Here is a 24,239-nt window from a genome sequence, read left to right as displayed (position 1 = left end):
CTGTTTAAAAATAAGGGGTCACTCATTTGAGACAGATGAAGAGAATTTTTTTCTTTCAGAGGGTCGTGAGTCTTTGGAGATCCCTTCCTCAAAAGGTGACGGAAGCAGAGGTAGATAGATTCTTCATAAGCAAGGGGATGAAGGTTATTGGAGGTAGGTGGGAATGTGGAGTTGAGGTTACAATCAAATTAACCATGATCTTAATGAATGGCAGAGCAGGCTCGAGGGACTGAGCGGCCTACTCCTACTCCTAATTTGTATGAGATTCAGGGCATACCTGAGTGTCTGGGTCTATTGCTGAACTTCTTTGGTCTACCTGAAGTACAAGCAGTTGGCACCATCCCTGCTGGCGTTGTCAAAACGCAGAGCTGCTGGCTTCCGATTGGCTGGCAGCTTGGATTGGTGTACTTGGATTTCCAGAAGGCATTTGATAAGGTGCCACATCAAAGGTTACTTTACACAAAATAAGACTGCATGGTGTAGGGGGTAAAATATTGGCATGGTAAAGGGTTGGTTGGCTAACAAGCAACAGAGAGTAGGAATAAATGGGTCTTATTCGGGTTGGCAAGTTGTGACAAGTGGAGCGCAATTGGGATCAGTGCTGGGCCTTAAAATTTTTACAATCTGCATCAAAGATTGGGATGAAGGGACTGAATGTATGGTAGCAAAGTTTGCCGATAACACCAAGATAGGTAGGAAAGTAATTGTCAAGAGGAGGTAGAGAGTCCGTAAAGGGATACCGACAAATTAAGTGAGTGGGCAAGAATTTGGCAGATGGGTTATAATTTGGGAAAATGTGAACTTGTCCAGTTTGGCAGGGAGAATAGAAAAACAATATACTATTTAAACGAAGAGAGATTGTAGAACTCAATGGTGCAGAGGGATCTTGGTGTCCTGGCATATGAATCACAAAACGTTAGTATACAGGTATAGCAAGTGATCAATGCAAATGGAATGCTGTTGTTTATTGCAACAGGAATGGAATATAAAAGTGTAGGGAGAGTCTCCTTATTTGAAAAAAGATATAGGAAAGAATTTTACATTTCCCTGCTGCCGGGTTGTAGGTTTGGGGGGGTGGAGGGGGTGGTGGTGTGAGCACTAAATTTCTCAGATGGCCTTCCTGCCAGGTTCCCACCTACCCTGACCTCACCAGAATTTGACACTTGGACAGGCGACAGATTTCAAATGAAATATTAGTCTGGCTAAACATAACCTTCTTTACATTTCATTTTCGAGGAGCAGGTAATTTAATTATGCGAAAAATAAAATGATGAAATGTTAAATCACTGCCCAATAATTGGCAAAGTTTTACAGACCAAAAGATCCCAGGTGTGATTTCCAGTCTCTACAGAGTTAGCTCAGTTCAATTGAGTGTTTTGTCCCTGGGGTACAGAAAGGAAAAGTCTCTAAAGGGTCCTGTGCAGGTGGGTATCCAATGTGCTCTGCTGCAAGTGTTGGGTCTTGGGTGAGCAGGGGATCCTGTGGTTAAATAAGTTGCTCTCTGGACGCACACATATTAAATGGTACCTGTGGCAGGATCCTGGAGGGTAAATGGTTTCCAACCAAAATCCAGCACGATTCAGAATTTTTAATAAGTTTGGGAGGTTAGTTGAGAGGTAGGAAAGGAATGAAATAGATAAGCATGAAGTCTAAATATACCTTGATACATTACAAGTTCCTTATATGTACTGGCACAAACAATAACTTGATTTACTATACCTTGACAAACAGTGCAAGCCTATTTTCTTTGAAAGCGTAGAAACTGAACAGATGATGCTGTCCACTCTTTGTGAGAGGCACAAGATTGCCAAAACAGTCAGCATAAATTGGCTTGCCCTCCAATACCTACAAAAACACAAATGATTCAGATGAAAATTCATGTCCCCATTCATAACATGTTTCTGATTCATTCACTTTTTATGCTGTATGTTTTAATTACACTGTTAGAAAGGAAGAGGAAGAGGGACAGAGTAAAAGAGGAAGGAAGGGGCAGGAAGAGGAGGGTGGGTACAAGAACTAATAGTACTGAATGTCTAACATTTGTTGTCAGTTTAAAACTAACAAAATGTCTGCATGAACTTAGGAAACAGAAGTATTTTTGGATGGAGTCAGACTGAGGGTGGAATTTTCCGTGCCCGCTGGTGTCAGGCGTCATGGCGGACGTGAGCGGACAATATGGAGGGAAGGCCAAAAATCGGTTTCACAACGTTGTGAAACCAGTCCGCAATCGTCTGCTCCGCCTGTCAACGGTGGGCCGTGTATCCTGCTGCCACAGGTCAGGAACTTCATTGTAATACATTTGTACATCGTTATAAGCCCAGCTCGCCAGAATCATCCCCCTACGCTGATTGCACACCGATGTGTTTCAAAACTGAACATAAGTGACGTGCACCTGGCGAGCTGCACTTCACTCGGAACTCTGAGCTTTGTCTGCCTACCTTGCTTTGGGCAGCACTTGTGGTCATCAGTGCCAGGCTGTGCAGGCAGCACCACATCACTTTTAGTGGGGGCTCACGGGCATGTCTCTACTTATGAGACCAGCTGTAAGATGGGGGGTAGCTTTTCAATGGCTACAGGGCTACGGCTTGCTTTGGGAAGGGGGAGAAGTGGCTTCGGCAAGGGAAGAGGCTAGAGCATCACTGGGGAAGAGGGGTATCCCAGGGTGTTTGTAGGGACACATTGATCTGTGCAAGTGACCTCAAGAGAGTGAGGGCTGAGGAGGCAGTCTCCAGAGGAGATGAGGCCAGATGGAGATGTGAGGCTGTATGTGAGAGAGTGAGTGGTGATGTCCCTTGAACTGGTAGTGAGTGAGATGCCAGTGAAAACGTGATGGGCTTGTGAGTTTAAAGTGATGAGATGGTTGCCTTACCCTGGTGGGATTGGAATGATATGGGGCAAAAACCCGCCATTACAGCCAGCAGGCAAAATGACCTTTTTCCCACCCACTACCGCATTTAGTGCAAATCTAGGATGATTTATCTCTGAGTCTTTATATAGATACACTGTTATTTTAAACTATTTTTAACAATTGTTGTGATTCAAAATATAGTCAAAATAAATGCAATATAAAGTTGTATTGAATCAGAGGGAGTGAATTAAACTTTACAAAAAATGTCAAGTTCAAGCATATGGGTATATGTGTTAAAGTGGAGAAATACAACAGATTTTATTGTATAAAGTGGTGCCTTGTGGGCACATTTCCATGCTACTGTGCTTTTATGCATTGCATCACGTGGGCACAGTGAATAGAGAAAAATTGCGTGGAGAAAATTACAAATCTGTAATGTTTCTCTATTCACTGCACCCATGATTTAGAGTTTTGGAGGAAGAAATGCACAGATCAAACCTTGGTGCATTCCTCCATTACTGCAGAGGACTGCCTATCCATTAAACTCATTCATTACTTGTTCTAGTACCTCAACATCCCTGCTCCTTGCAACTTCCGTGAAATTTTCCTGCTGTTCCAATGTTTTGTCCACCTTGTCATCTGTCATACAAAAACATCTCAACCGTGCCTCGATCGGATCAAGTGATTTGGCAAAAACTACAAATTTGGCCATGTACGGTACACAGATAATTTCTCTGTACATTTGTGTGGCAAAGTTGACAGATTCTTGAATCTGCCGGCAATCTATGAGCCAGAACCTGCAAACAAGCAAAAAAAGATACACTTTATTCAGTCTCAGCCAGCCATTTGCTTTTCATGTAGAGTACCAAATTGGTTAGGATTGATAATATGTGATGATTATTTTAAGTTCAGCAATCTGATGTATCTTGGGAAATCATGGGTGCACAGCTTTAAAACTCTCTAAAATCCTTACCTAGCTGACACATTTGTAGTGAAGGAAACACACTCATTGACAAATGATAATGGTGTAGTTCCAGTTATATCTTCCCATTGGGCTGGCGTTGTTCCACCTAGGAAGCAAGGCAAAGCCAGAAACTATTACTCCAACTGTAAAATGTGCCTTTCAACCACAAGAGAGTTAAACGTATACAGAGTAGATTTGCCACACAGTGCATTTACATATTGTTAGAATGGAGAAGGAGGAAGCTTATGGAACAGCAGAACTTGAAAAATAAATGTACCTGCATGAAAAATGAGTAAATTGCTGAAATCCAAATGCCATTTATGGTGTTTATAAAACTCAACCAACTTGAACTTTCAGTATAATTAATAGCACTTCTGTGTTAAACATTTGCAAGAATTTTGGTAACCTCCAGACAGTAAAGCAGGACCAGGTAGGTGTGAGATCACCAACGGCAGGTCAGGGGCTGGGAATTCGGCAGTGAGTAATTCACCTCCTGACTCCCCAAAGCCTGACCACCATCTACCAGGCACAAGTCAGGAGCGTGATGAAATATTCTCCACTTGCCTGGGTGAGTGCAACTCCAACAACACTCAAGAAGCTCGACACCATCCAGGAAGCACTTGATCGGCACCCCATCCACCACCTTAAATATTCACTCCTTCCACCACTGATGCACAGTGGCAGCAGTGCATATCATGTACAAAATGCACTGCAGCAACTCATCAAGCTTCCTTCGACAGCACCTTCCAAACCCACGACCTCTGCCACCTAGAAGGATAAGGGCAGCAGATGCATGGGAAAAGCACCACCTGCAAATTCCCATCCAAGTCACATACCATTCTGACTTGGAACTATTTTGCTTTTCCTTTACTGTCACTGGATCAAAATCCTGGAACTTCCTGTGGGCGGTGCACCAATTCAAGAAGGCCACTCACTGCCACCTTCTCAAAGGCAAGTAGGAATGGGCAACAAATGCTAATCTTGCAAGGGAGGCTTATGTCCCATGAAAGGTTAAAAAGACCTGCTCTCCATCTACATTCAGTTCTGAATACTGGCAAGAATGATATTTCCTAGTACAATTGGAATACAACCAATTCCATGCTACCATGGCTGACTTCACTGGTCAGTTTGGTTTAGAGTAGTTATGGAAAAGCCACGGTGACCAAATCTTATGAAATAAAATAAGGGACACTTAAACCATCAAGGGGGAGGGGTGGGTGGTTGCTGGTGACTTTGAGAGCAGAGGCCATGAGAGCAGGAGGAGGAGAAGGAGAGGAGATTGGTAAGCATCATAGTTGTGAGGTGGAGGGTGGCAGTCACAGTTGGAGGGAGAGCTCGAGACCATAATAGCAAAGGATGCTTTAAATTCAACTAAAACTTACAAATTATCTTGTTGAGTCACAACTTTACCATCTCTCTGCTAGCCAACTCACTCATTTGCAGCCCTGCTTGAATCACTCAAACTCACATTGGACTCTCAGGGTGAATCTCCCACAGGCTATCCCAGAAATAAGGGCCAAAAGGCGTCCCTTCAGGACATGGGGCAGTCAAAATAACTGGGGCAATCCCTTAAAATACAGGGCAGCTGGCCACCCTGAGAAAAGGATTAAGACAGAACAAGGGTAAAAGTTTTAACTTGGGTGAAGGCTGTTGTGTTTTATGCCTTGGAGATAAGTAGAGATGTGTCTCACCAAGTTCTATGGGTGAACAGGACTTCATTGCAAATGCTTTTAAAATGTCTGCAACAAGCTTCCAGCTTACTTTCAGTTTCTCTGTAACCGCACCCAGCACAGTAAGCAGTCAACAGACACAATCAAAAACCTAACAATGGAACACAACAAAGTCCAATTAAGCTGAGATGTGATTTGCAAAAGTGGACTGGAAACAGCTCCTTGTAGGTAAATCAGTGTCAGAGCAGTAGGAGGAATTCAAAGCAGAAGAGCTAAAGAAGGTCCAGAACATGTTCCAACAATGCAAAAGGGTTAGACCACCCACCCCACCTCCCCCTATAACCCCCTCGCCCTGGAATGTCAACGGACATACAGAATAGGATAAGGCAAAAAAGAAAAATTATGCAGCTGCCAAAGATTCAAACTGCAGAAAGCAGAAAGGAGTATAGAAAGTGCAAAGATGAAATTAAAAAGGGCATGAATAACACACCACAGGTTGTGCGACTCAGGTACAGATAAAACATGGACCTTCTGAAAGAGAGGCGCCAACAATGGTGAAGTCCCTGTGGCACGGATGATACGTCTTTGCATAGGTGGGTGTCCAAGCTGTGAATGTTGTCCAACTGTCAGCTGACCCTGGATTGTCATTGTTGCTGCCCATTCAAAGTGTAATCTACTGAACCATTGAAAACAGGGATTCTCAAGACAAAGTAATGGAGATGGCATCATCTTGCCACCACTACCTGGTACAGATATTATGCAATAATGTAGTTAGCTGCCACGGCTCAGTGGATGGATAAATGATGAACGGTGCCATGCTCATTATCCCATCCATTTGCCCTCCTGCCACTCATCTATCAGGATGCATCCATACTGTTGACCCTTGACCAAGTCCCTCACATCTGCACAGTCACAGCATAATAGTGTGACTAAAAGGGGGGAAACCAGTAAGGCTGTCAGTGGTCACAGAGCACAGCATGCTACCTTAAGAGTCACAACCACAACATACATGCCACCAAACATTTGCGGAAAGCCAGTTTCTCCACCACACCTTATCAGTAATCATTGATGATATGATGAAAATGGTTGCTGTATGTAAGCACACAAAAGTGAATGAGAACATTACAGTTCACAACTCTTTTAGCCTTATATTTTTATTCATAGAATGTCACACACAGGAGACGCGGGGGAAGGGATGGGTCTAGTTACCCCACGCTTTTCCCACCAGGACCTTCACGTTTTAGTGGATGAGGTGCAGAAGAGGAATGCAAGAAGGCCTGGATTCAAATAGTGGCTGTGGTGTGCACAGCAGGAGACCATCAGCGCTCATCGATTCAGAGCAGGAAAAGGTCCAATGACCTGTTGTGTTCTGTGAAAGTGAGTAGCTTGGCTCATCCACACAGAACTTCATGGGAACGGTCATATCTGCATACTGCAGCTAGGGTGTGAGACATGACACATACCTTTGCCTCAGCATTGAGGCTCGTATGTGTACACAGCTCATGCAGGTTCACACAGAACATGTGTGAATGAGCACTGTGAGGTACTGACGTGGTAAAGAGCAATATCCCTGCAAGCACTATATCTCAGACTAACATAAATTCATATTGTCGTTGCGGAGGAAAAGGGTGAAGAACACCATTGAGATGGTCCAGACTGGGGTTGCCTGGCTGAGATGCATCTGCCCCTTAATAGCCATTGAGATTGCCAGGATGCCTTAACAGTTGTCTGTTGGTGATGTGCCAGTGACCACAGCTGCCCATGCAGTGATGCAGGGGCCACAGTTTGAAGGAGGTCCCCAACAGGTGCCTGCACGACACGGCAGATCACCATGCTCCTCATTGCTGTTTAGACAGAAAAGTAAGCAGCCTGCCTCCAACACATCCAAGGCAACACGAGGGCACTTTGCAGAGGTGTGTGAGGGCGAAGGGTGCCATCTCACCTAGCGAACAAATGGGTTCACCATGGTAATACATTTCACTTGAGCATTTCTTGAATATATTTACTTACGCTTGTACATGACATGACAAGAGCTCAAAAAGAATGGTAACTTTATGAAGACAGCTTTTACCAATGATAATGAGGGTAGTATGCTAAGGTCCATCTCATTGTGCTTTAAGAGGATCAAGGTTGTCAGCTGATTTGTGTTGCTTTGGAGGGCTCTTTCCTTCTCTGCTATATCACATAAGAATCCAGAGGTCAAAGGCTCAAGTACTGAGATGCTCCTTGCATATTTCATCGCCCATCCAAGTTTGACTTTAATGGAGGCTTAATGATCAGAGTCATGAACAGATGCTGGCCAGCAGATACATCTCAAGCATGAATGCCAGCTGCAAGGCATCGATCTTCACTGCAGTGTTACACATTGGCCTGAGTGTAGGCACTGCAGCTTGAGAGGCCATGAATTGTGCAGGTAATATTGGTTGTCTGCTGTGCTCACTACTTTGGCTGCATTTGCATTCCAGGTGTTACAGGGTGTGCTTTGTGTGGTAAGCAGAAGTATATGGAAGCCAGGAATGTTGCATGTGGCAACCACGTCAGAAACTGGACCATTGGCTAGAATGGATGGTGTGCAAGTTATTTCAAAAAGCTGTTGTTGGATAGATATGGACTCCTCATGCGCAAGATGTCTTATATGAATGTATGGTTCAACATACAATCCCATCAGCATGTATAGGATTTGAATTCTAACATTGTGTCATTCTCAGCATTATGGGCATGGTTTGATTATGGACAATTTGGTGGCATGGTCCCCTCATTTACGGTCAGTGGAGTTCATGAGAGGGACCAGGTTGTGAATGACTTATTACCATGTGTGTTTGCTATATGATGAGGCTCATGGTTATGATAGTAAGGATTTCAGCCATGTGACTGAGTCCAATTTATTGATGTTTATTGTCTCCCTTGTGGGGGATAGGCAGCCCCTTGAGTAATTGTGGAGTCAATGTACAAGGTTCTTTAGATGGAAGTATGTCACAAGGAACTGGCTGATGGCAATTTTGATACTGGAGAACCAAACGAGAATCTATTTTACGCAAGACTCATATGGCGATGATCCCCTCCTGTACAGAGTCAGCCCTGGCTACATGGTCATGCCTCCCAGCTGCTCTGCCATTAGCGACCTCCTTACCTTCAACTATTTTGGAATCTTCCAAATGCACAGGGGCTTCCTCCTCCTCCTCAGAAGTTGGAGGTCTGCCCATGGCATCATCATCATTGATTTGTAACCCCCTCCAATGTGCCATGTTGTGCAGCATGAAGCACACCACTAGTGTTCTTGATACCCTTACTGGGGCATATTCCAGAGCTCCACTTGAGCAATCGAGGCACCTGAAGTGCATCCTGAAAATGCCAAATGGCCTGCTCAACGGTGCTCTTGGTGACAATATGGCTGTTGTTGTAGTTGTGCTCTGCCACTCTTTGTGGGCTCCTAGAGGGAGACATTATCCAAGTTCTTAAGGGGAAGCCATTGTCCCCTAGAAGCCAACAATGGATCTGTGAAGGTAGCTGAAATAGCTGAGAGAGTTTGGAACTCCTTAGCATGAAGGAGTTGTGGCAGCTATCAGGGAACCTTGCACAAACATGAAGGAAGAGCTTGTGATGATCACAAACTACCTGGACATTGAGTGAGTGGAAGGACCTCTGTTTGACAAATGTGTCCACTTGTTGGGTTGGGGCCTTTGTGGCAACATGGGTGCAATCAATGACACCCTGCACATGAGGGAAGACTGCTAATTGACCAAAGGCCATGGCTCCCTGCATCTGAACTGCTGAATCTATAGGAAAATTAATTTGATACCCAACATGAGCAAACAGGGCATTAGTTACAGCCTTAACACAGCTGTATGCTGCTGACTGGGATCTACCAGACAGGTCTCCTGATGATCCATGGAAAGATCCCGAGACATAGGCATTGAGGGCAACAGTTATCTTCACAGTCGCTCGCAGGGGATGGGGGTTCAATGGATTATGGCTCGAGTTGCTGTTGAACCATGCGACATATGCCTGTCACCATCTCACGGCTTAGTTTCAGTCCCCTTCGACACTGGTGATCCATCATATTGAGGTAGGACATTCTTGGTCTGTACACCCTTCCCATAGGGCAGTACCTAGTTGTCCTGCCTCTCCTCCTTCTCCTTCCTAGTGAGCGGGCATAGTTCATCCTGGCACAGGAGACCCCAGAATAGCCAAAGATATAAGCCAAATTCAGGCCTGCTCTTACCAGGTCTACCTTGCACACTTTGGGTCCACACTCCTCAGCTAACAAAATCAGACTAGAGTGGTGGCAGCTGTTAATTTGATGGCCAGCTGCCTCCGTAATACGCACATATGAAAAATGTGATGCCCCTCCATTCCTGCCCCTTCAAAAGTGGGAGATCCTTTGTTCAGGAGCAATTTCCAGCCACTGCCACAATGGAGAGGCTCTCCATCATGGTGAAAATCTGAACATCTGTGTTTGTTTTCACAAGCGAGGGACAAAGCAGACATTGCAGCTAAGAAGAAGTGTGAAATATCGGATAGGCTAAGCACAATAAGGGAGAAAATGTTAAGGTGTTTAGCATCCTTGAAAGTGGATATACCAAAGGCCCCAAATTAAATTTAAAATAAAAACAGAAAATGCTAGGAAAACTTGACTGGTCTGGCAGCATCTGCGCAGAGAGAAACAGAGTTAACGTTGTGAGTCCATATGACTCTTCAGTTCATATGACTCTCCTTCAGAGTTAAAGAGAAGTAGAAATGTGACGGATATTTTACTGTTTAAGAAGGGGTGAAGCAGGTGGAGCAAAACAGAACGTTAGGGATAGGTAGGAGCTTGGAGAGATTGACAAAGATGTATGGGCAAAAAACAAAGTGAGTGTTAATGGTAGTGTTAAAGACTAAAGAAGGTACTGATAGTGGCATAAAGGTAAGATAGCAAAATGTGAGGTGAGAGTGACTGCCCTTGACATCAAAGCAGCATTTGACTGAGTGTGACATCAAGGAGCCCCCCCAGCAAAACTGGAGTTAATGGGAATCAAGGGGGAAACTCTCCACTGTTTGGAGCTATACATAGCTCAAAGGAAGATAGTTGTGGTTGTTAGAGGTCAATCATCTCAGTTCCAGGACATCACTGCAGGAGTTCCTCGGAGTAGTATCCTAGGCCCAACCATCTTCAGATGCTTCATCAATGACTTTCCTTCCATCTTAAGGTCAGAATTGGGGATGCTCACTGATGATTGCACAATGTTCAGCACCATTCGCGACTCCTCACACACCAAAGCAGTCCATGTCCAAATGGCAGCATGACCTGGACAATATCCAGGCTTGGGCTGACAAGTGGCAAGTAACATTAGCACCACACAAGTGTCAGGCAATGATCATCTCCAACAAGAGAGAATCCAACCATCGCCCCTTGACATTCAATGGCGTTACCATCACTGAATCCCACACTATCAACATGCTGGGGGTTACCATTGACCAGAAACTGAACAGGATGAGCCATATAAATACTGCGGCTGCAAGAACAGGTCAGAGGCTAGGAATCGTGCATGGAGTAACTCACCTCCTCACTCCTCAAAGCCTGTTCACTATCTACAGGGCACAAAAATCAAGCGTGTCATGGAATACTCTCCACTTGCCTGGATGAGTGCAGCTCCTACAACACTCAAGGAACTTGACACAATCCAGGACAAAGCAGCCCACTTGATTAGCATCACATCCACAAACATTCATTCCCGCCACCACTGACACACAGTAGCAGCAGTGTGTACCATCTACAAGACGCACTGCAGAAACATACCAAGGCTCCTTAGCCAGCACCTTCAAAACCCACGACTGCTACCATCTAGAAGGACAAAGGCAGCAGATACATGGAAACACCATCACCTGGGAGTTCCCCTCCAAGCCACTCCCCATCCTGACTTGGAAATATATCGCCGTTCCTTCACTGTCGCTGGGTTGAAATCCTGGAACTCCCTCCCTAACAGCACTGTACATACACCACATGGGCAGGAGCGATTCAAGAAGGCAGCTCACCGCCACCTTCTCAAGTGCAATTAGGGATGGGCAATAAATGCTGGTCTAGCCAGTGACATCTACATCTCATCAATGAATAAAAACCAATAACAGCAGAATAAAGTTCAGCTCTCTATGAAAGCACAACATCGAAACAAGTGACAGAAGGCCCTGTTAGTGGTGGGGGGAGCAGGAGAAAAAGTATTTTTAAAAAGGATAAAAGTAAAGAATAATTACATTTTTTAAAAAATATATTAAAAATGGGGTAAAGATGGAGGAGATAATTCATGTCTGAAGTTGTTGAACTCGAATGTTAAGTCCAGAAGGTGCCTAATTGGAAGATGAGGTGCTGTTCCTCCAGTTTTTGTTGGGCCTCACTGGAACATTGCAGGAGGCCAGGGACGGACAAGTGGCCATGTGGCAGGATGGTTTAATGAAATGGCAAGCGACAGGAAGGTCTGTTTCATGCTTGCGGACTGAGCAAAGGTGTTCCGCAAAGCAGTTACCCAGTCTTCATTTACTCTTCCCAGTATGGAGAAGACCGCATTGGGAGCAGTGAATACAGTAGGCCAAAATGAAGGAGGTGAAAGGAGTATTACATTTGAAACAAATCCTGGGCAAGGGAAGAAATAAAGGAAGCTTTGACCATCATTTTCCAATCTATTCTGGTTACAGGCAGAATGCCAGAGGACTGCTAACATTGTCCAACATTTTTTTAAAAGAAGGAAGGGATAGCTTGAGTCATTACAGCCCAGTCAACCTAGCCTCAGTGGTGGGCAAAGTATTGGAAACAATTCTGACACATTTGAGGAGGTAACAAAAAGGGTCGATGGTGGCAGTGCATTTGATGTTGCCTATATGGATTTTAGCAAGGCTTTTGACAAGGTCCCTCATGACAGACACCAGGATTTCCTGGCCCCACATGGCAGGACCCACCTGGGGAGATTCAGTGACCCAGCCAGAAGTCCATTGACTTTCGGCAGGACTAGATGACCCTGGCGGCAGATGGGACCGGAAAATTCCATCCAGACTGTCATAAAAGTAAAAGGTCATGGGATCCAAGGGAAAGTGGCAAGTTGGATCCAAAATTGGCTCAGTAGCAGGAAGCAAAGTGTTTGTGTGACTGGAAGGCTGGTTTCCAGAGAGGCTCAGCAGGATTCAGTACTGGGTATGTTGTTGTTTGTGATATATATCAATGACTGAGACTTAAATATAGGGGGCATAATTGAGCAGTTTGCAGATGATGCGAAAATTGGCCGTGAGATTGAAAGTGAGGAAGAAAGCTGTAGACTGCAGGAAGATATCAATGGTCTAGCACAAAAAATGGCAAATGGAAATCCATCTCGAGAAATGTGTAGTAATGAACTGGGGAGGACAAACAAAGTGAGAGAATACACAATAAATGGTAGGATTCTAAGAAGTGAAAAGGAACAGAAGGATCTTTGAATGCATATCTTCAGATCCCTGAAGGTAGCAGGACAGGTAAATAAAGTGGTCAGGAAGGAATGCGGGATATTTTCCTTTATTGACTGAGGACTAGAATAGAAGGGTAGGGAGGTCATGCTCAAACTATATAAAACACTAGTTAGATAGTAGCTAGAGTACTGCATACAGTTCTGGTCACAGAATTACTGCAAGATACAGGAGATTTACGAGGATATTCCCAGGAATGGAAAATTTTAGCTATGAGGAAAGATTGGATAGTTTAGTATTCTTTAAAGGGAGTAACTAACGAGCTTAATCTAAAGGGAAGTCATGGCAGCAGAGCTCACACCTGTGATATACTCCTCCTGCGTTATGTGGGAAGACATGGACACTTCTAGTGTCCCTGGCGTCCATGCGTGCAGGAAGTGTAGCATTTTAGAGCTGGAACTGCGGGTGGATTCACTGTGGAGCATCTGCAATGCTGAGATTATCATGGACAGTACATTCAGTGAGGTGATCACACCGCGGGTAAAGATTGAACAGGCAGAAAGGGAATGAGTGACCACCAGGCAGAGTAGAGGAAGGCAGATATTACAGGAATCCCTGTGGCCATCTCCCTCTCTAACAGATATACCATTTTGGATACTGTTGGAGGAGACAACTTCTCAATGGAAAGCAGCAGGAGCCAAACACATGGTACCACAGGTGGCTATGCTGTACAAGAGCAGAGGAAGAAGAGTGGCAGGGCTATAGTGATAGGGGATTCAACAGTAAGGGGAACAGACAGGCATTTCTGCAGCCATAAAAGAGATTCCAGGATGGTCTGTTACCTTCCTAGTGCCAAGGTCAAGGATGTCTCAGGGAGGCTGCACGGCATTCTGAAGGGGGAGGGCAGACAGCCAGTGGTCGTGATACATATTGGTACCAACAACATAGGTTTAAAAAAAAGGAATGAGGTCCTACAAGTTGAATATAGGGAGTTAGGACTTAAATTAAAAAGTAGGACCTCAAAGATAATAATGTCAGGATTATTACCAATGCCATGTGCTAGCAAGAGTAGAAATTACAAGATATATCAGATGAATGTGTGGCAGAAGAAAGGGTGTAAGGGGAGGGATTCAGATCCCCGGGACATTGGGACCGGTTGTGGGGAAGGTGGGACCAGTCCAAACAGGATGAGTTGCATCTGGGCAGGACTGGGACCAATGACCTCTGCGGGGGTGTGGGGGGGGGGGGGGGGGGGGGGGGGGGGGGGGGGGTGGTGGTTAGACAGAGGAGGGGGAAACAAGGATAGACATGAAAGAGAGAAAAGTAAGAAGCAAAAGTTGAAAGCGGAAAAAACAAGGGCGAAAAACAAATGGGGTCATAGTGCAAAATAAAGCCAAGATGACTAACAAGGTTAAAAAGTCAAGTCTAAAGGCATTGTATCATAATGCGTGGAGCACTTGCATTAAGGTAGATGAATTAACAGCGCAAATAGATATAAACGGTTATGATATTGTTGCGATTATGGAGACATGGCTGCAGGATGACCAAGGATGGGAACTGAACATCTAGGGTTATGCAATATTTAGGAAGGACAGACAAATAGGGAAAGGAGGTGGGGTAGCATTGTTCATAAAGAGAAAATCAATGCAATAGTGATGAAGGATATTGGCTCGGAAAATAATGACGTGCAATCTGTTTGGGTGGAGACAAGAAATACCAAGAGGCAGAAAACATTGGTGAGCGTTGTCTATAGGCCCCCAAACAGTATTGGAGATGTAAGGGAAGGCATTAAGCAGGAAATTAGAGATGCATGCAATAAGGTACAACTGTAATCATGGGTGACTTTACATAGTTTAGACAAACCAAACTAGCAACAATATAGTGGAGGAGGATTTCCTGGAGTGTGTACGTGATGGTTTTTTAGACCAATACATTAAGGAGCCAACTAGAGAGCAAGCTATCCTAGACTGGGTATTATGCAATGGGAAAGGGTTAATTAACAATCTTGTTGTGCGGGGTCCCTTGGGGAAGAGCGACCATAAAATGATAAAATTGTTCATTAGGATGGAGAGTGAAGAAGTTGAATCCGAAACTCGGGTCCTGAATCTAAATAAAGAGAACTATGAGGATATGAGGCACGAGTTGGCAACAATGAATTGGGGAATCTTACTAAAAGGGTTGACAGTGGTGAGGTAATATTTAAGAAACATATGCATGAATTACAACAATTATTCATTCCCATCTGGCGCAAAAATAAAACAGGAAAGGTGGCTCAACCATGGCTACAGAAGAAATTAGGGATAGTATTAGATCCAAAGAGGAATAATATAAAATTGCCAGAAAAAGCAGCAAGTCTGGGGATTGGGAGCTGTTTAGATTTTGGCAAAATTGGGCAAAAAGATTGATCAAGAAGGGGAAAATGGAGTGTGAGAGTAAACCTGCAAGGAACATAAAAACTGACTGCAAAAGCTTCTATAAATATGTGAAGAAAAGGAGATTAGCGAAGACAAATTTAGGTCCATTATTGTCAGAAACAGGGGAAAATATAATGGGGGACAAAGAAATGGCAGAAAAATTGAACACATATTTTGGTTCTATCTTTACAAAAGAGGACACAAATAATTTCTCAGGAACGTCAGGGAACCGAGGGTCTAATGAGAGGAAGGAATTGAAGAAAATCAGTATTAATAAAAAATGGTGCCAGAGAAATTAATGGGGTTAAAGGCTGAAAAATCCCCAGGGCCTGATTATCTACACCCCAGAGTATTAAAGAAAGTGGCCCTGGAAATATTGGATATGTTGGTGGTCATCTTCCAAAATTCTATAGAGTCTGGAGCAGTTCCTACCGATTGGAGGGTGGCAAATGTAATCCCACTATTTAAAAAAGGGAGAGAAAACACAGAGAATTACAGACCAGTTAGTCTAACATCAGCAGTGGGGAAAATGCTAGAATCTATTATAAAAGATGTGGTAACAGAACACTTGGAAAGCATTAACGGGATTAGACAGTCAGCATGGGTTTATGAAAGGGAAATCATGCTTAACTAGTCTACTGGATTTTTTGAGGATGTAACTAGTAGAATAGATAATGCAGAACCACTGGATGTGGTGTATTTGGATTTCAAGAAGGCTTTTGATAAGGTCCCACATGAGAGGCTAGTGGGCAAAATTAAAGCACATGTGATTGGGGATAATATACTGGCATGGATTGGTTGACAGACCAGAAACAGAGGCCTGAATTTTTCCCACATCGGGTGGGCTCAGCAGGAGTGGAAAGGGGTGGTCGCGGAGCCGACCGCCGCCCGCCGCCCGCTGTCAGCTCCATGCCACCATTTTACATGGGTGGGTCAATTAAGGCCCCCCCAGCGTAAGACACGAGCGGTAGTGCTCAGCACTACCTGTGCAGGTGGGGAGAGGAGAGAGAGTCTGGGCCATGTGCGAAAGAGTGCTTCAATCTCCCTGAGGCAGCTCCATGCCTCAGAGAGACTGAAGCGCTTTTCAAATAAACAAATGGATTGAAAATGTAATTAAATACGTCCCCTCATGTGACAATGTCACATGAAATGGGACATGTTTTTATATTTCAGAAAAAGTTTTTATTTAATTCATAAAAGCTTTAGGAAACCTCATCCTGCTCGTGATTGCGATTTTCTAAAAAAACATGAAAGGCCGCTTGGCCTTTATTGCCTGCCCGCCAACCTTAAGATTGGACGGGCATCGTAAACATTGACATTAATTAATTCGTTATTGGCCTTAATAGGCCTATCAGTTATCGGCGGGTGGAGGCAGTGGAGGCCGGGTCACTGAGTATATTCAAGAAATAAATTGATACATTTTTGGATATTAGAGGCATCAAGGGGTATGGAGAGAAAGTGAGAATATGGCGTTGAGATAAAGGATCAGCCATGATCATATTAAATGGCGGAGCAGGCTCAAAGGGCCAAATGGCCTACTCCTGCTTCTAGTTTCTATGCTTTTATGATAGGCTGGGGTAATTTTTTTTGGAACAGAAGAAGCTGAGGGATGATTTAATTGAGCTGTATAACATTATGAGTGGCCTGGATAGAGTGGAGAGGGAAAAATTATTTCTGTAGCAGAGAGTTTAGTAATCAGGGGGCATAGATATTAAGTAATTTATAGAAGGATTGGGGGAGTTGAGAAGTAAATTTTTCACCAAGGTATGGGAGTATGGAACTCAAGCCCGAAAGGGTGGTAGAGGCAGAAACTCTCATCAGATTTAAATTTTAAAAATGGATATGCACTCGAGGTGACATAACCTATAGGGCTACAGACCAAAAGCTGAAAGTTAGGGTTAGGCTCGATAGGACATGGACATGATGGGCCAAAAGGACTCCTTCTGTGGCATAAATCTCTCTCTGTTTCTAAGAATGGAACCATGAAACAATAAAGCTGGACACAGTGGAGAAGCATGTAAGAAGCGTGCTGTGGTCGAATGTACGGAAGGCTGCAGAGGCTGAGAGGATGGGAGAGATAATGCAGCATGGCCATTATCACAGACAATAGTTTTTGGTGCTGTAGGAGAACAGATTCTATGGGTGTATTGTGGAAGACATGGGTACAGATCTGAGAGACTATATAGATCAAGGACCTTGGAGAAGAAATGCAGGTTGGAGGTGGGATTGTATTTTCTTAAACCCCTCTCCCATGTCCCCTCCACCCTCACCTTCAACAAGTGCAAGCATCTCATGGCTTCTTTATCACTAAGATAGAGACAATCTGATCAGCTACAGGAGCTGCATAAATCCTTTCCACTAGGTCGCCTAGCCAAACTCTCTTTAATTCTCCCCCCTGCCCTGCCCCTGAACTTGCATCTTTCTCTAGTTTCTCTCCTATATCGCCTCATGCCCTCTGGGAGCTCATCTTGTCCATCACCTCATCCTGTTCCCTCAATCCTATTACCACTAAACTGCTGATCATCCAACATTCCTTCCTGGTCCCCACATTAGCCAATATTCTAAATATTTCTCTCCCTTCAGGTGTTGTCCCTCTCTCCTTTAAATCTGTTGTGACCCCCACCTCAAAAAAAAACTTTTGACCCCTTGATCCTTGCAAACTACCATCACATCTTCAACCACATTTTCCTCTCCAAACTTGTTGAACCTGTTTTGACCTCCCAAATCCATTCCCAATCTTTTCTAGAACTTCGCGCTTAAATCCCTCCAAACAGGTTTCTACCCCTGACACTGTATCAAAATGGCCCTTATCAAAGTCATAAGTGATACCAAAACAAAAACAGAATTACCTGGAAAAACTCAGCAGGTCTGGCAGCATCGGCGGAGAAGAAAAGAGTTGACGTTTCAAGTCCTCATGACCCTTCGACAGAACTTGCGTTCGAGTCCAAGAAAGAGTTGAAATATAAGCTGGTTTAAGGTGTGTGTGTGGGGGGCGGAGAGATAGAGAGACAGAGAGGTAGAGGGGGGGTGGTGTGGTTGTAGGGACAAACAAGCAGTGATAGAAGCAGATCATCAAAAGATGTCAACGACAATAGTACAATAGAACACATAGGTGTTAAAGTTAAAGTTGGTGATATTATCTAAACGAATGTGCTAATTAAGAATGGATGGTAGGGCACTCAAGGTATAGCTCTAGTGGGGGTTTTTTTTATATATAATGGAAATAGGTGGGAAAAGGAAAATCTTTATAATTTATTGGAAAAAAAAAGGGGGAAGGGGGAAACAGAAGGGGGGTGGGGATGGGGGAGGGAGCTTATGACCTAAAGTTGTTGAATTCAATATTCAGTCCGGAAGGCTGTAAAGTCCCTAGTCGGAAGATGAGGTGTTGTTCCTCCAGTTTGCGTTGGGCTTCACTGAAACAATGCAGCAAGCCAAGGACAGACATGTGGGCAAGAGAGCAGGGTGGAGTGTTGAAATGGCAAGCGACAGGGAGGTTTGGGTCATTCTTGCGGACAGACCGCAGGTGTTCTGCAAAGCGGTCGCCCAGTTTACGTTTGGTCTCTCCAATGTAGAGGGGACCACATTGGGAGCAACGAATGCAGTAGACTAAGTTGGGGGAAATGCAAGTGAAATGCTGCTTCACTTGAAAGGAGTGTTTGGGTCCTTGGACGGTGAGGAGAGAGCAAGTGAAGGGGCAGGTGTTGCATCTTTTGCGTGGGCATGGGGTGGTGCCATAGGAGGGGGTTGAGGAGTAGGGGGTGATGGAGGAGTGGCCCAGGGTGTCCCGGAGGGAGCGATCCCTACGGAATGCCGATAAGGGGGGTGAAGGGAAGATGTGTTTGGTGGTGGCATCATGCTGGAGTTGGCGGAAATGGCGGAGGATGATCCTTTGAATGCGGAGGCTGGTGGGGTGATAAGTGAGGACAAGGGGGACCCTATCATGTTTCTGGGAGGGAGGAGAAGGCGTGAGGGCGGATGCGCGGGAGATGGGCCGGACACGGTTGAGGGCCCTGTCAACGACCGTGGGTGGAAAACCTCGGTTAAGGAAGAAGGAGGACATGTCAGAGGAACTGTTTTTGAATGTAGCATCATCGGAACAGATGCGATGGAGGCGAAGGAACTGAGAGAATGGGATGGAGTCCTTACAGGAAGCGGGGTGTGAGGAGCTGTAGTCGAGATAGCTGTGGGAGTCGGTGGGTTTGTAATGGATATTGGTGGACAGTCTATCACCAGAGATTGAGACAGAGAGGTCAAGGAAGGGAAGGGAAGTGTCAGAGATGGACCACGTGAAAATGATGGAGGGGTGGAGATTGGAAGCAAAATTAATAAATTTTTTCAAGTCCTGACGAGAGCATGAAGCGGCACCGAAGTAATCATCGATGTACCGGAGAAAGAGTTGTGGAAGGGGGCCGGAGTAGGACTGCAACAAGGAATGTTCCATATACCCCATAAAGAGACAGGCATAGCTGGGGCCCATGCGGGTACCCATAGCCACACCTTTTATTTGGAGGAAGTGAGAGGAGTTGAAGGAGAAATTGTTCAGCGTGAGAACAAGTTCAGCCAGACGGAGGAGAGTTGTGGTGGATGGGGATTGTTCGGGCCTCTGTTCGAGGAAGAAGCTAAGGGCCCTCAGACCATCCTGGTGGGGGATGGAGGTGTAGAGGGATTGGACGTCCATGGTGAAGAGTAAGTGGTTGGGGCCAGGGAACTGGAAATTGTTGATGTGACGTAAGGTGTCAGAGGAATCACGGATGTAGGTGGGAAGGGACTGGACAAGGGGAGAGAGAAGGGAGTCAAGATAACGAGAAATGAGTTCTGTGGGGCAGGAGCAAGCTGAGACGATCGGTCTACCGGGGCAGTTCTGTTTGTGGATTTTGGGTAGGAGATAGAAGCGGGCCGTCCGAGGTTGGGCGACTATCAGGTTGGAAGCTGTGGGAGGGAGATCCCCAGAGGAGATGAGGTCAGTGACAGTCCTGGAAACAGTGGCTTGATGTTCAGTGGTGGGGTCATGATCCAGGGAGAGGTAGGAGGAAGTGTCTGCGAGTTGATGCTCAGCCTCCGCGAGGTAGAGGTCAGTGCGCCAGACAACAACAGCACCACCCTTGTCAGCGGGTTTGATGACAATGTCAGGGTTGGACCTGAGAGAACGGAGTGCAGTAAGTTCAGAGAGAGACAGGTTAGAATGGGTGAGAGGAGCAGAGAAATTGAGACAACTAATGTCGCGCCAACAGTTCTCAATGAAAAGATCGAGAGAAGGTAAGAATCCAGAGGGAGGGGTCCAGGTGGAGGGAGAATATTGGAGATGGGTAAAAGGATCCGTTGAACTGGGAGAAGACTCCTGCCCAAAGAAGTGAGCCCGGAGACGAAGACGGCGGAAGAAGAGTTCAGTATCATGCCGAGCCCGAAATTCATTGAGGTGAGGGCGTAAGGGTACGAAACTAAGTCCTTTGCTGAGCACTGAACGTTCAGCATCGGAGAGGGGAAGGTCAGGGGGTATAGTGAATACACGGCTGGGGTTGGGATTGGAAGAAAGGGTGGGGACGGAGGAACAGGCAGGGGTGGAGGGTCCTAGATGGGTGTTGGTGTCGATGAGTTGTTGCAGCTTGCGTTCCTTAGCACTTGAGAGAAAGAGAAATAGTTTCTTGTTGAGGCGTCGGATGAGCCGAAGGATAAAATGAAACTGGGGGCACGCGCAGCTTTGAAAAAGGGTACGGCGGTGCTGCTGGAGGGAGAGGTCGAGTGTGTTCATATGGCTTTCAAGTGAAGCAGCATTTCACTTGCATTTCCCCCAACTTAGTCTACTGCATTCGTTGCTCCCAATGTGGTCTCCTCTACATTGGAGAGACCAAACGTAAACTGGGCGACCGCTTTGCAGAACACCTGCGGTCTGTCCGCAAGAATGACCCAAACCTCCCTGTCGCTTGCCATTTCAACACTCCACCCTGCTCTCTTGCCCACATGTCTGTCCTTGGCTTGCTGCATTGTTCCAGTGAAGCCCAACGCAAACTGGAGGAACAACACCTCATCTTCCGACTAGGGACTTTACAGCCTTCCGGACTGAATATTGAATTCAACAACTTTAGGTCGTAAGCTCCCTCCCCCATCCCCACTCCCTTTCTGTTTCCCCCTTCCCCCCTTTTTTTTCCCAATAAATTATAAAGATTTTCCTTTTCCCACCTATTTCCATTATATATAAAAAAAACCCCCCACTAGAGCTATACCTTGAGTGCCCTACCATCCATTCTTAATTAGCACATTCGTTTAGATAATATCACCAACTTTAACTTTCACACCTATGTGTTCTATTGTACTATTGTCGTTGACATCTTTTGATGATCTGCTTCTATCACTGCTTGTTTGTCCCTACAACCACACCACCCCCCCTCCACCTCTCTGTCTCTCTATCTCTCCGCCCCCCACACACACACCTTAAACCAGCTTATATTTCAACTCTTTCTTGGACTCGAATGCAAGTTCTGTCGAAGGGTCATGAGGACTAGAAACGTCAACTCTTTTCTTCTCCGCCGATGCTGCCAGACCTGCTGAGTTTTTCCAGGTAATTCTGTTTTTGTTTTGGATTTCCAGCATCCGCAGTTTTTTTGTTTTTATCACAAATGATACCCTCTGTGGCCAAAGGCAAACTTTCTCTCATCATCGTTCTAAACCTATGTGAAGCCTTTGACATGGTTGCCCACACCATCATCCTCCAATGTCTCTCCATTGTCATTCGGCTGAGTGGGATTGCTCCTGCATGGTTTCATTCTTATCTATCTAATCAGAACCAGAGAATCACTGCAATAGCTTCTCTTCCTGGTCTCGCACCAAAACTTCTGGTGTCCTCAAATGATCTATTCTTGGCCCCATTCCTATTGTTGCCCCTTGGTGACATCATCCAAAGGCACAGTGCTAGTTTTCACATGTATGCTGATGATACCCAGCTCTACCTTACCATCACATCGCTTGATTCCTCCACTGTTTCTAAATTATCAGACAACTTATCCAACATCCAGTGATGGATGAACAGAAATTGCCTCCAATTAAATATTGGGAAGATGGAAGCCATTGCTTTAGGTCTCCGCTCCAAACTCTCTAGCCACCAACTCCAACCCTCTCCCTGGCAACAGTCTGAGACTAAACCAGTCTGTTCATGGCCTTGGTGTCACATTTGATCGCGAGATGAGCTTTTGAGCTCATATTCATGCCATCACTATGAATGCTTATTTCTACCTCAGTGACATCGCCTAACTTTTCCCGTCTCCACTCACCAGCTGCAGAATCCCTCATTCAGGCCTTCATCATCCCTAGGCTCAAATATCATAATGCACTGCGGCTGGTTTCCAACAGTCTATCCTCTATACCTTGAAGTTATTCAAAATTCTGCTATTATTGCCTTAACTTGCAGCACGTCCCATGTTTGCTGACCTACAATGGCTCCTGGTCAAATGACAACTTTAAAATTCTCATCCTAGTTTACAAATTCCTCCATGGCTTCATTCCTCCTTAACTCTGTAATCTCTCCCAGCCCCACAACCTTCCAAGATATCCTCACTCCTCTAATACTAGCCTCTTGTACATCCCAATTATATTTGTTCCACCATTGGAGGCCTTCAGGTGCCTCAGCCCTGAGCCCTGGAATTCCCTCCCTTCATCTCTCTGCCTCTTTAACATCACATCAAAGAGAGAATAACTTTTACAACCTCAAAAAAGTATCAGACAAAGCCAGCACTCCCCTTCGAGATATGTGAACAGTGTCAACAGACCTAAATCCATTAGTCAGTCTTGGAGCTCAGCCAAGTATTAATAATGAGGTTATCGAGCAACTGCATCAACAGAAGAAGATTGAACAGGTTTGAAACCATCTTTTTTGACTCAGAAACAAAGCTAAGTATGATATACAGCAAATTATAGAAATGGAAATTGAATTTAACCCAGCGAGTTCAGGCATTCATCATTATTAGTGTGCTAAAAAGAAACTAACAGTTTGTGGTGTGGAAAAGAAACATCATAAGTTGTAATCAGCTTCATAAAAATGGGCACTCACCATAAATCTCCGCAAGAGTTGGAAAATTTTTCGGTTTGCCGCCTCCATGCCAACTCATGCCCTCCACCCACCCTCATGCCATGTTATAAAGACCCTGCTTTGTGATTTTTGCTCTTGACATGAAACTACACCTTGGTGATCCAAAAAAAGAACAACTGAAATCATGGAGCCTTACTCCTGCATGAAATAAATTGTTCCTGGAGGGATTTTTTAAAAAATTGTTTAATTGTTTTCTCACTTTTTCTTTCTGTCTCTTTTTTTCTCTCTCTTAATCCAATTTTTATTTCCCTCCATTTCTGTTTCCGTACCTAATATGACTCTAATTCCCCTTAATTTCCCTCTCTATCATTCTTCTGTTGCTGCCTCTATCATTTTGTTTCACTAGTAAGAAGACAGACCATTGGGTCCAACCTTCACAAGGTCCCGGATATCCTGTTTTTAATCTGTGGAACAAAAATAATTGGGAGTTGAAGGGTGAGAAAAAAAAAATCTAATTCACACCTCTCATTTTGAGATGCACCATTCCAGGATTTACTGAGCTATTACAGTAAATAGAGCAGTAAAATAATAATAAAGGATGGGGCAGGAGCACTCGGAGATAAAGGGAGTTCAATTGCGCAAGGTGAAAGCATGGCTGACATATCTAATAAATACTTTTCACTTTTTTAAATAAATGGTGAAAGCAAGAATGTACTAAAAGAGTTTAGGGAATAGCTACTGGCCTAAATCTTCTGGTCTCCAGATTGTTGGGTGTTCCAACGCACTGATTCCATGGAAATTATACAGAAGTTTCAACTTCCAATGGGCAATTCCCCTGCTCCCTGGGACCCTCCGAAAAAGTCTCCAACTCTGAATTAGAGTTGGAAACTTTGGACAGTTCTGACTTATGTCCTGA

The 24,239-nt window shown here is 44.8% G+C and overlaps 1 protein-coding gene across 13 annotated transcripts in view; it reads right to left on the bottom strand.

Moving 5' to 3' along the window:
* Positions 1-24,239, bottom strand: part of ank2b (ankyrin 2b, neuronal) — an 882,930-nt gene that overhangs the window by 99,200 nt on the left and 759,491 nt on the right. For all 13 annotated transcript variants that reach the window (XM_041195707.1, XM_041195740.1, XM_041195679.1 and 10 more), the window contains 3 exons: positions 3,822-3,918; positions 3,417-3,645; positions 1,720-1,845 (listed from right to left, as the gene is read on the bottom strand). In XM_041195707.1, the coding sequence (XP_041051641.1) occupies positions 1,720-1,845; positions 3,417-3,645; positions 3,822-3,918 (452 nt within the window). The remainder of the gene's footprint in view (positions 1-1,719; positions 1,846-3,416; positions 3,646-3,821; positions 3,919-24,239) is intronic.

The sequence above is a fragment of the Carcharodon carcharias genome, chromosome 1, assembly GCF_017639515.1.
Source record: "Carcharodon carcharias isolate sCarCar2 chromosome 1, sCarCar2.pri, whole genome shotgun sequence".
Taxonomy (NCBI): domain Eukaryota; kingdom Metazoa; phylum Chordata; class Chondrichthyes; order Lamniformes; family Lamnidae; genus Carcharodon; species Carcharodon carcharias.
Note: the sequence above shows the minus strand (reverse complement) of the source record. Positions and strands in the feature narration are given on the sequence as shown.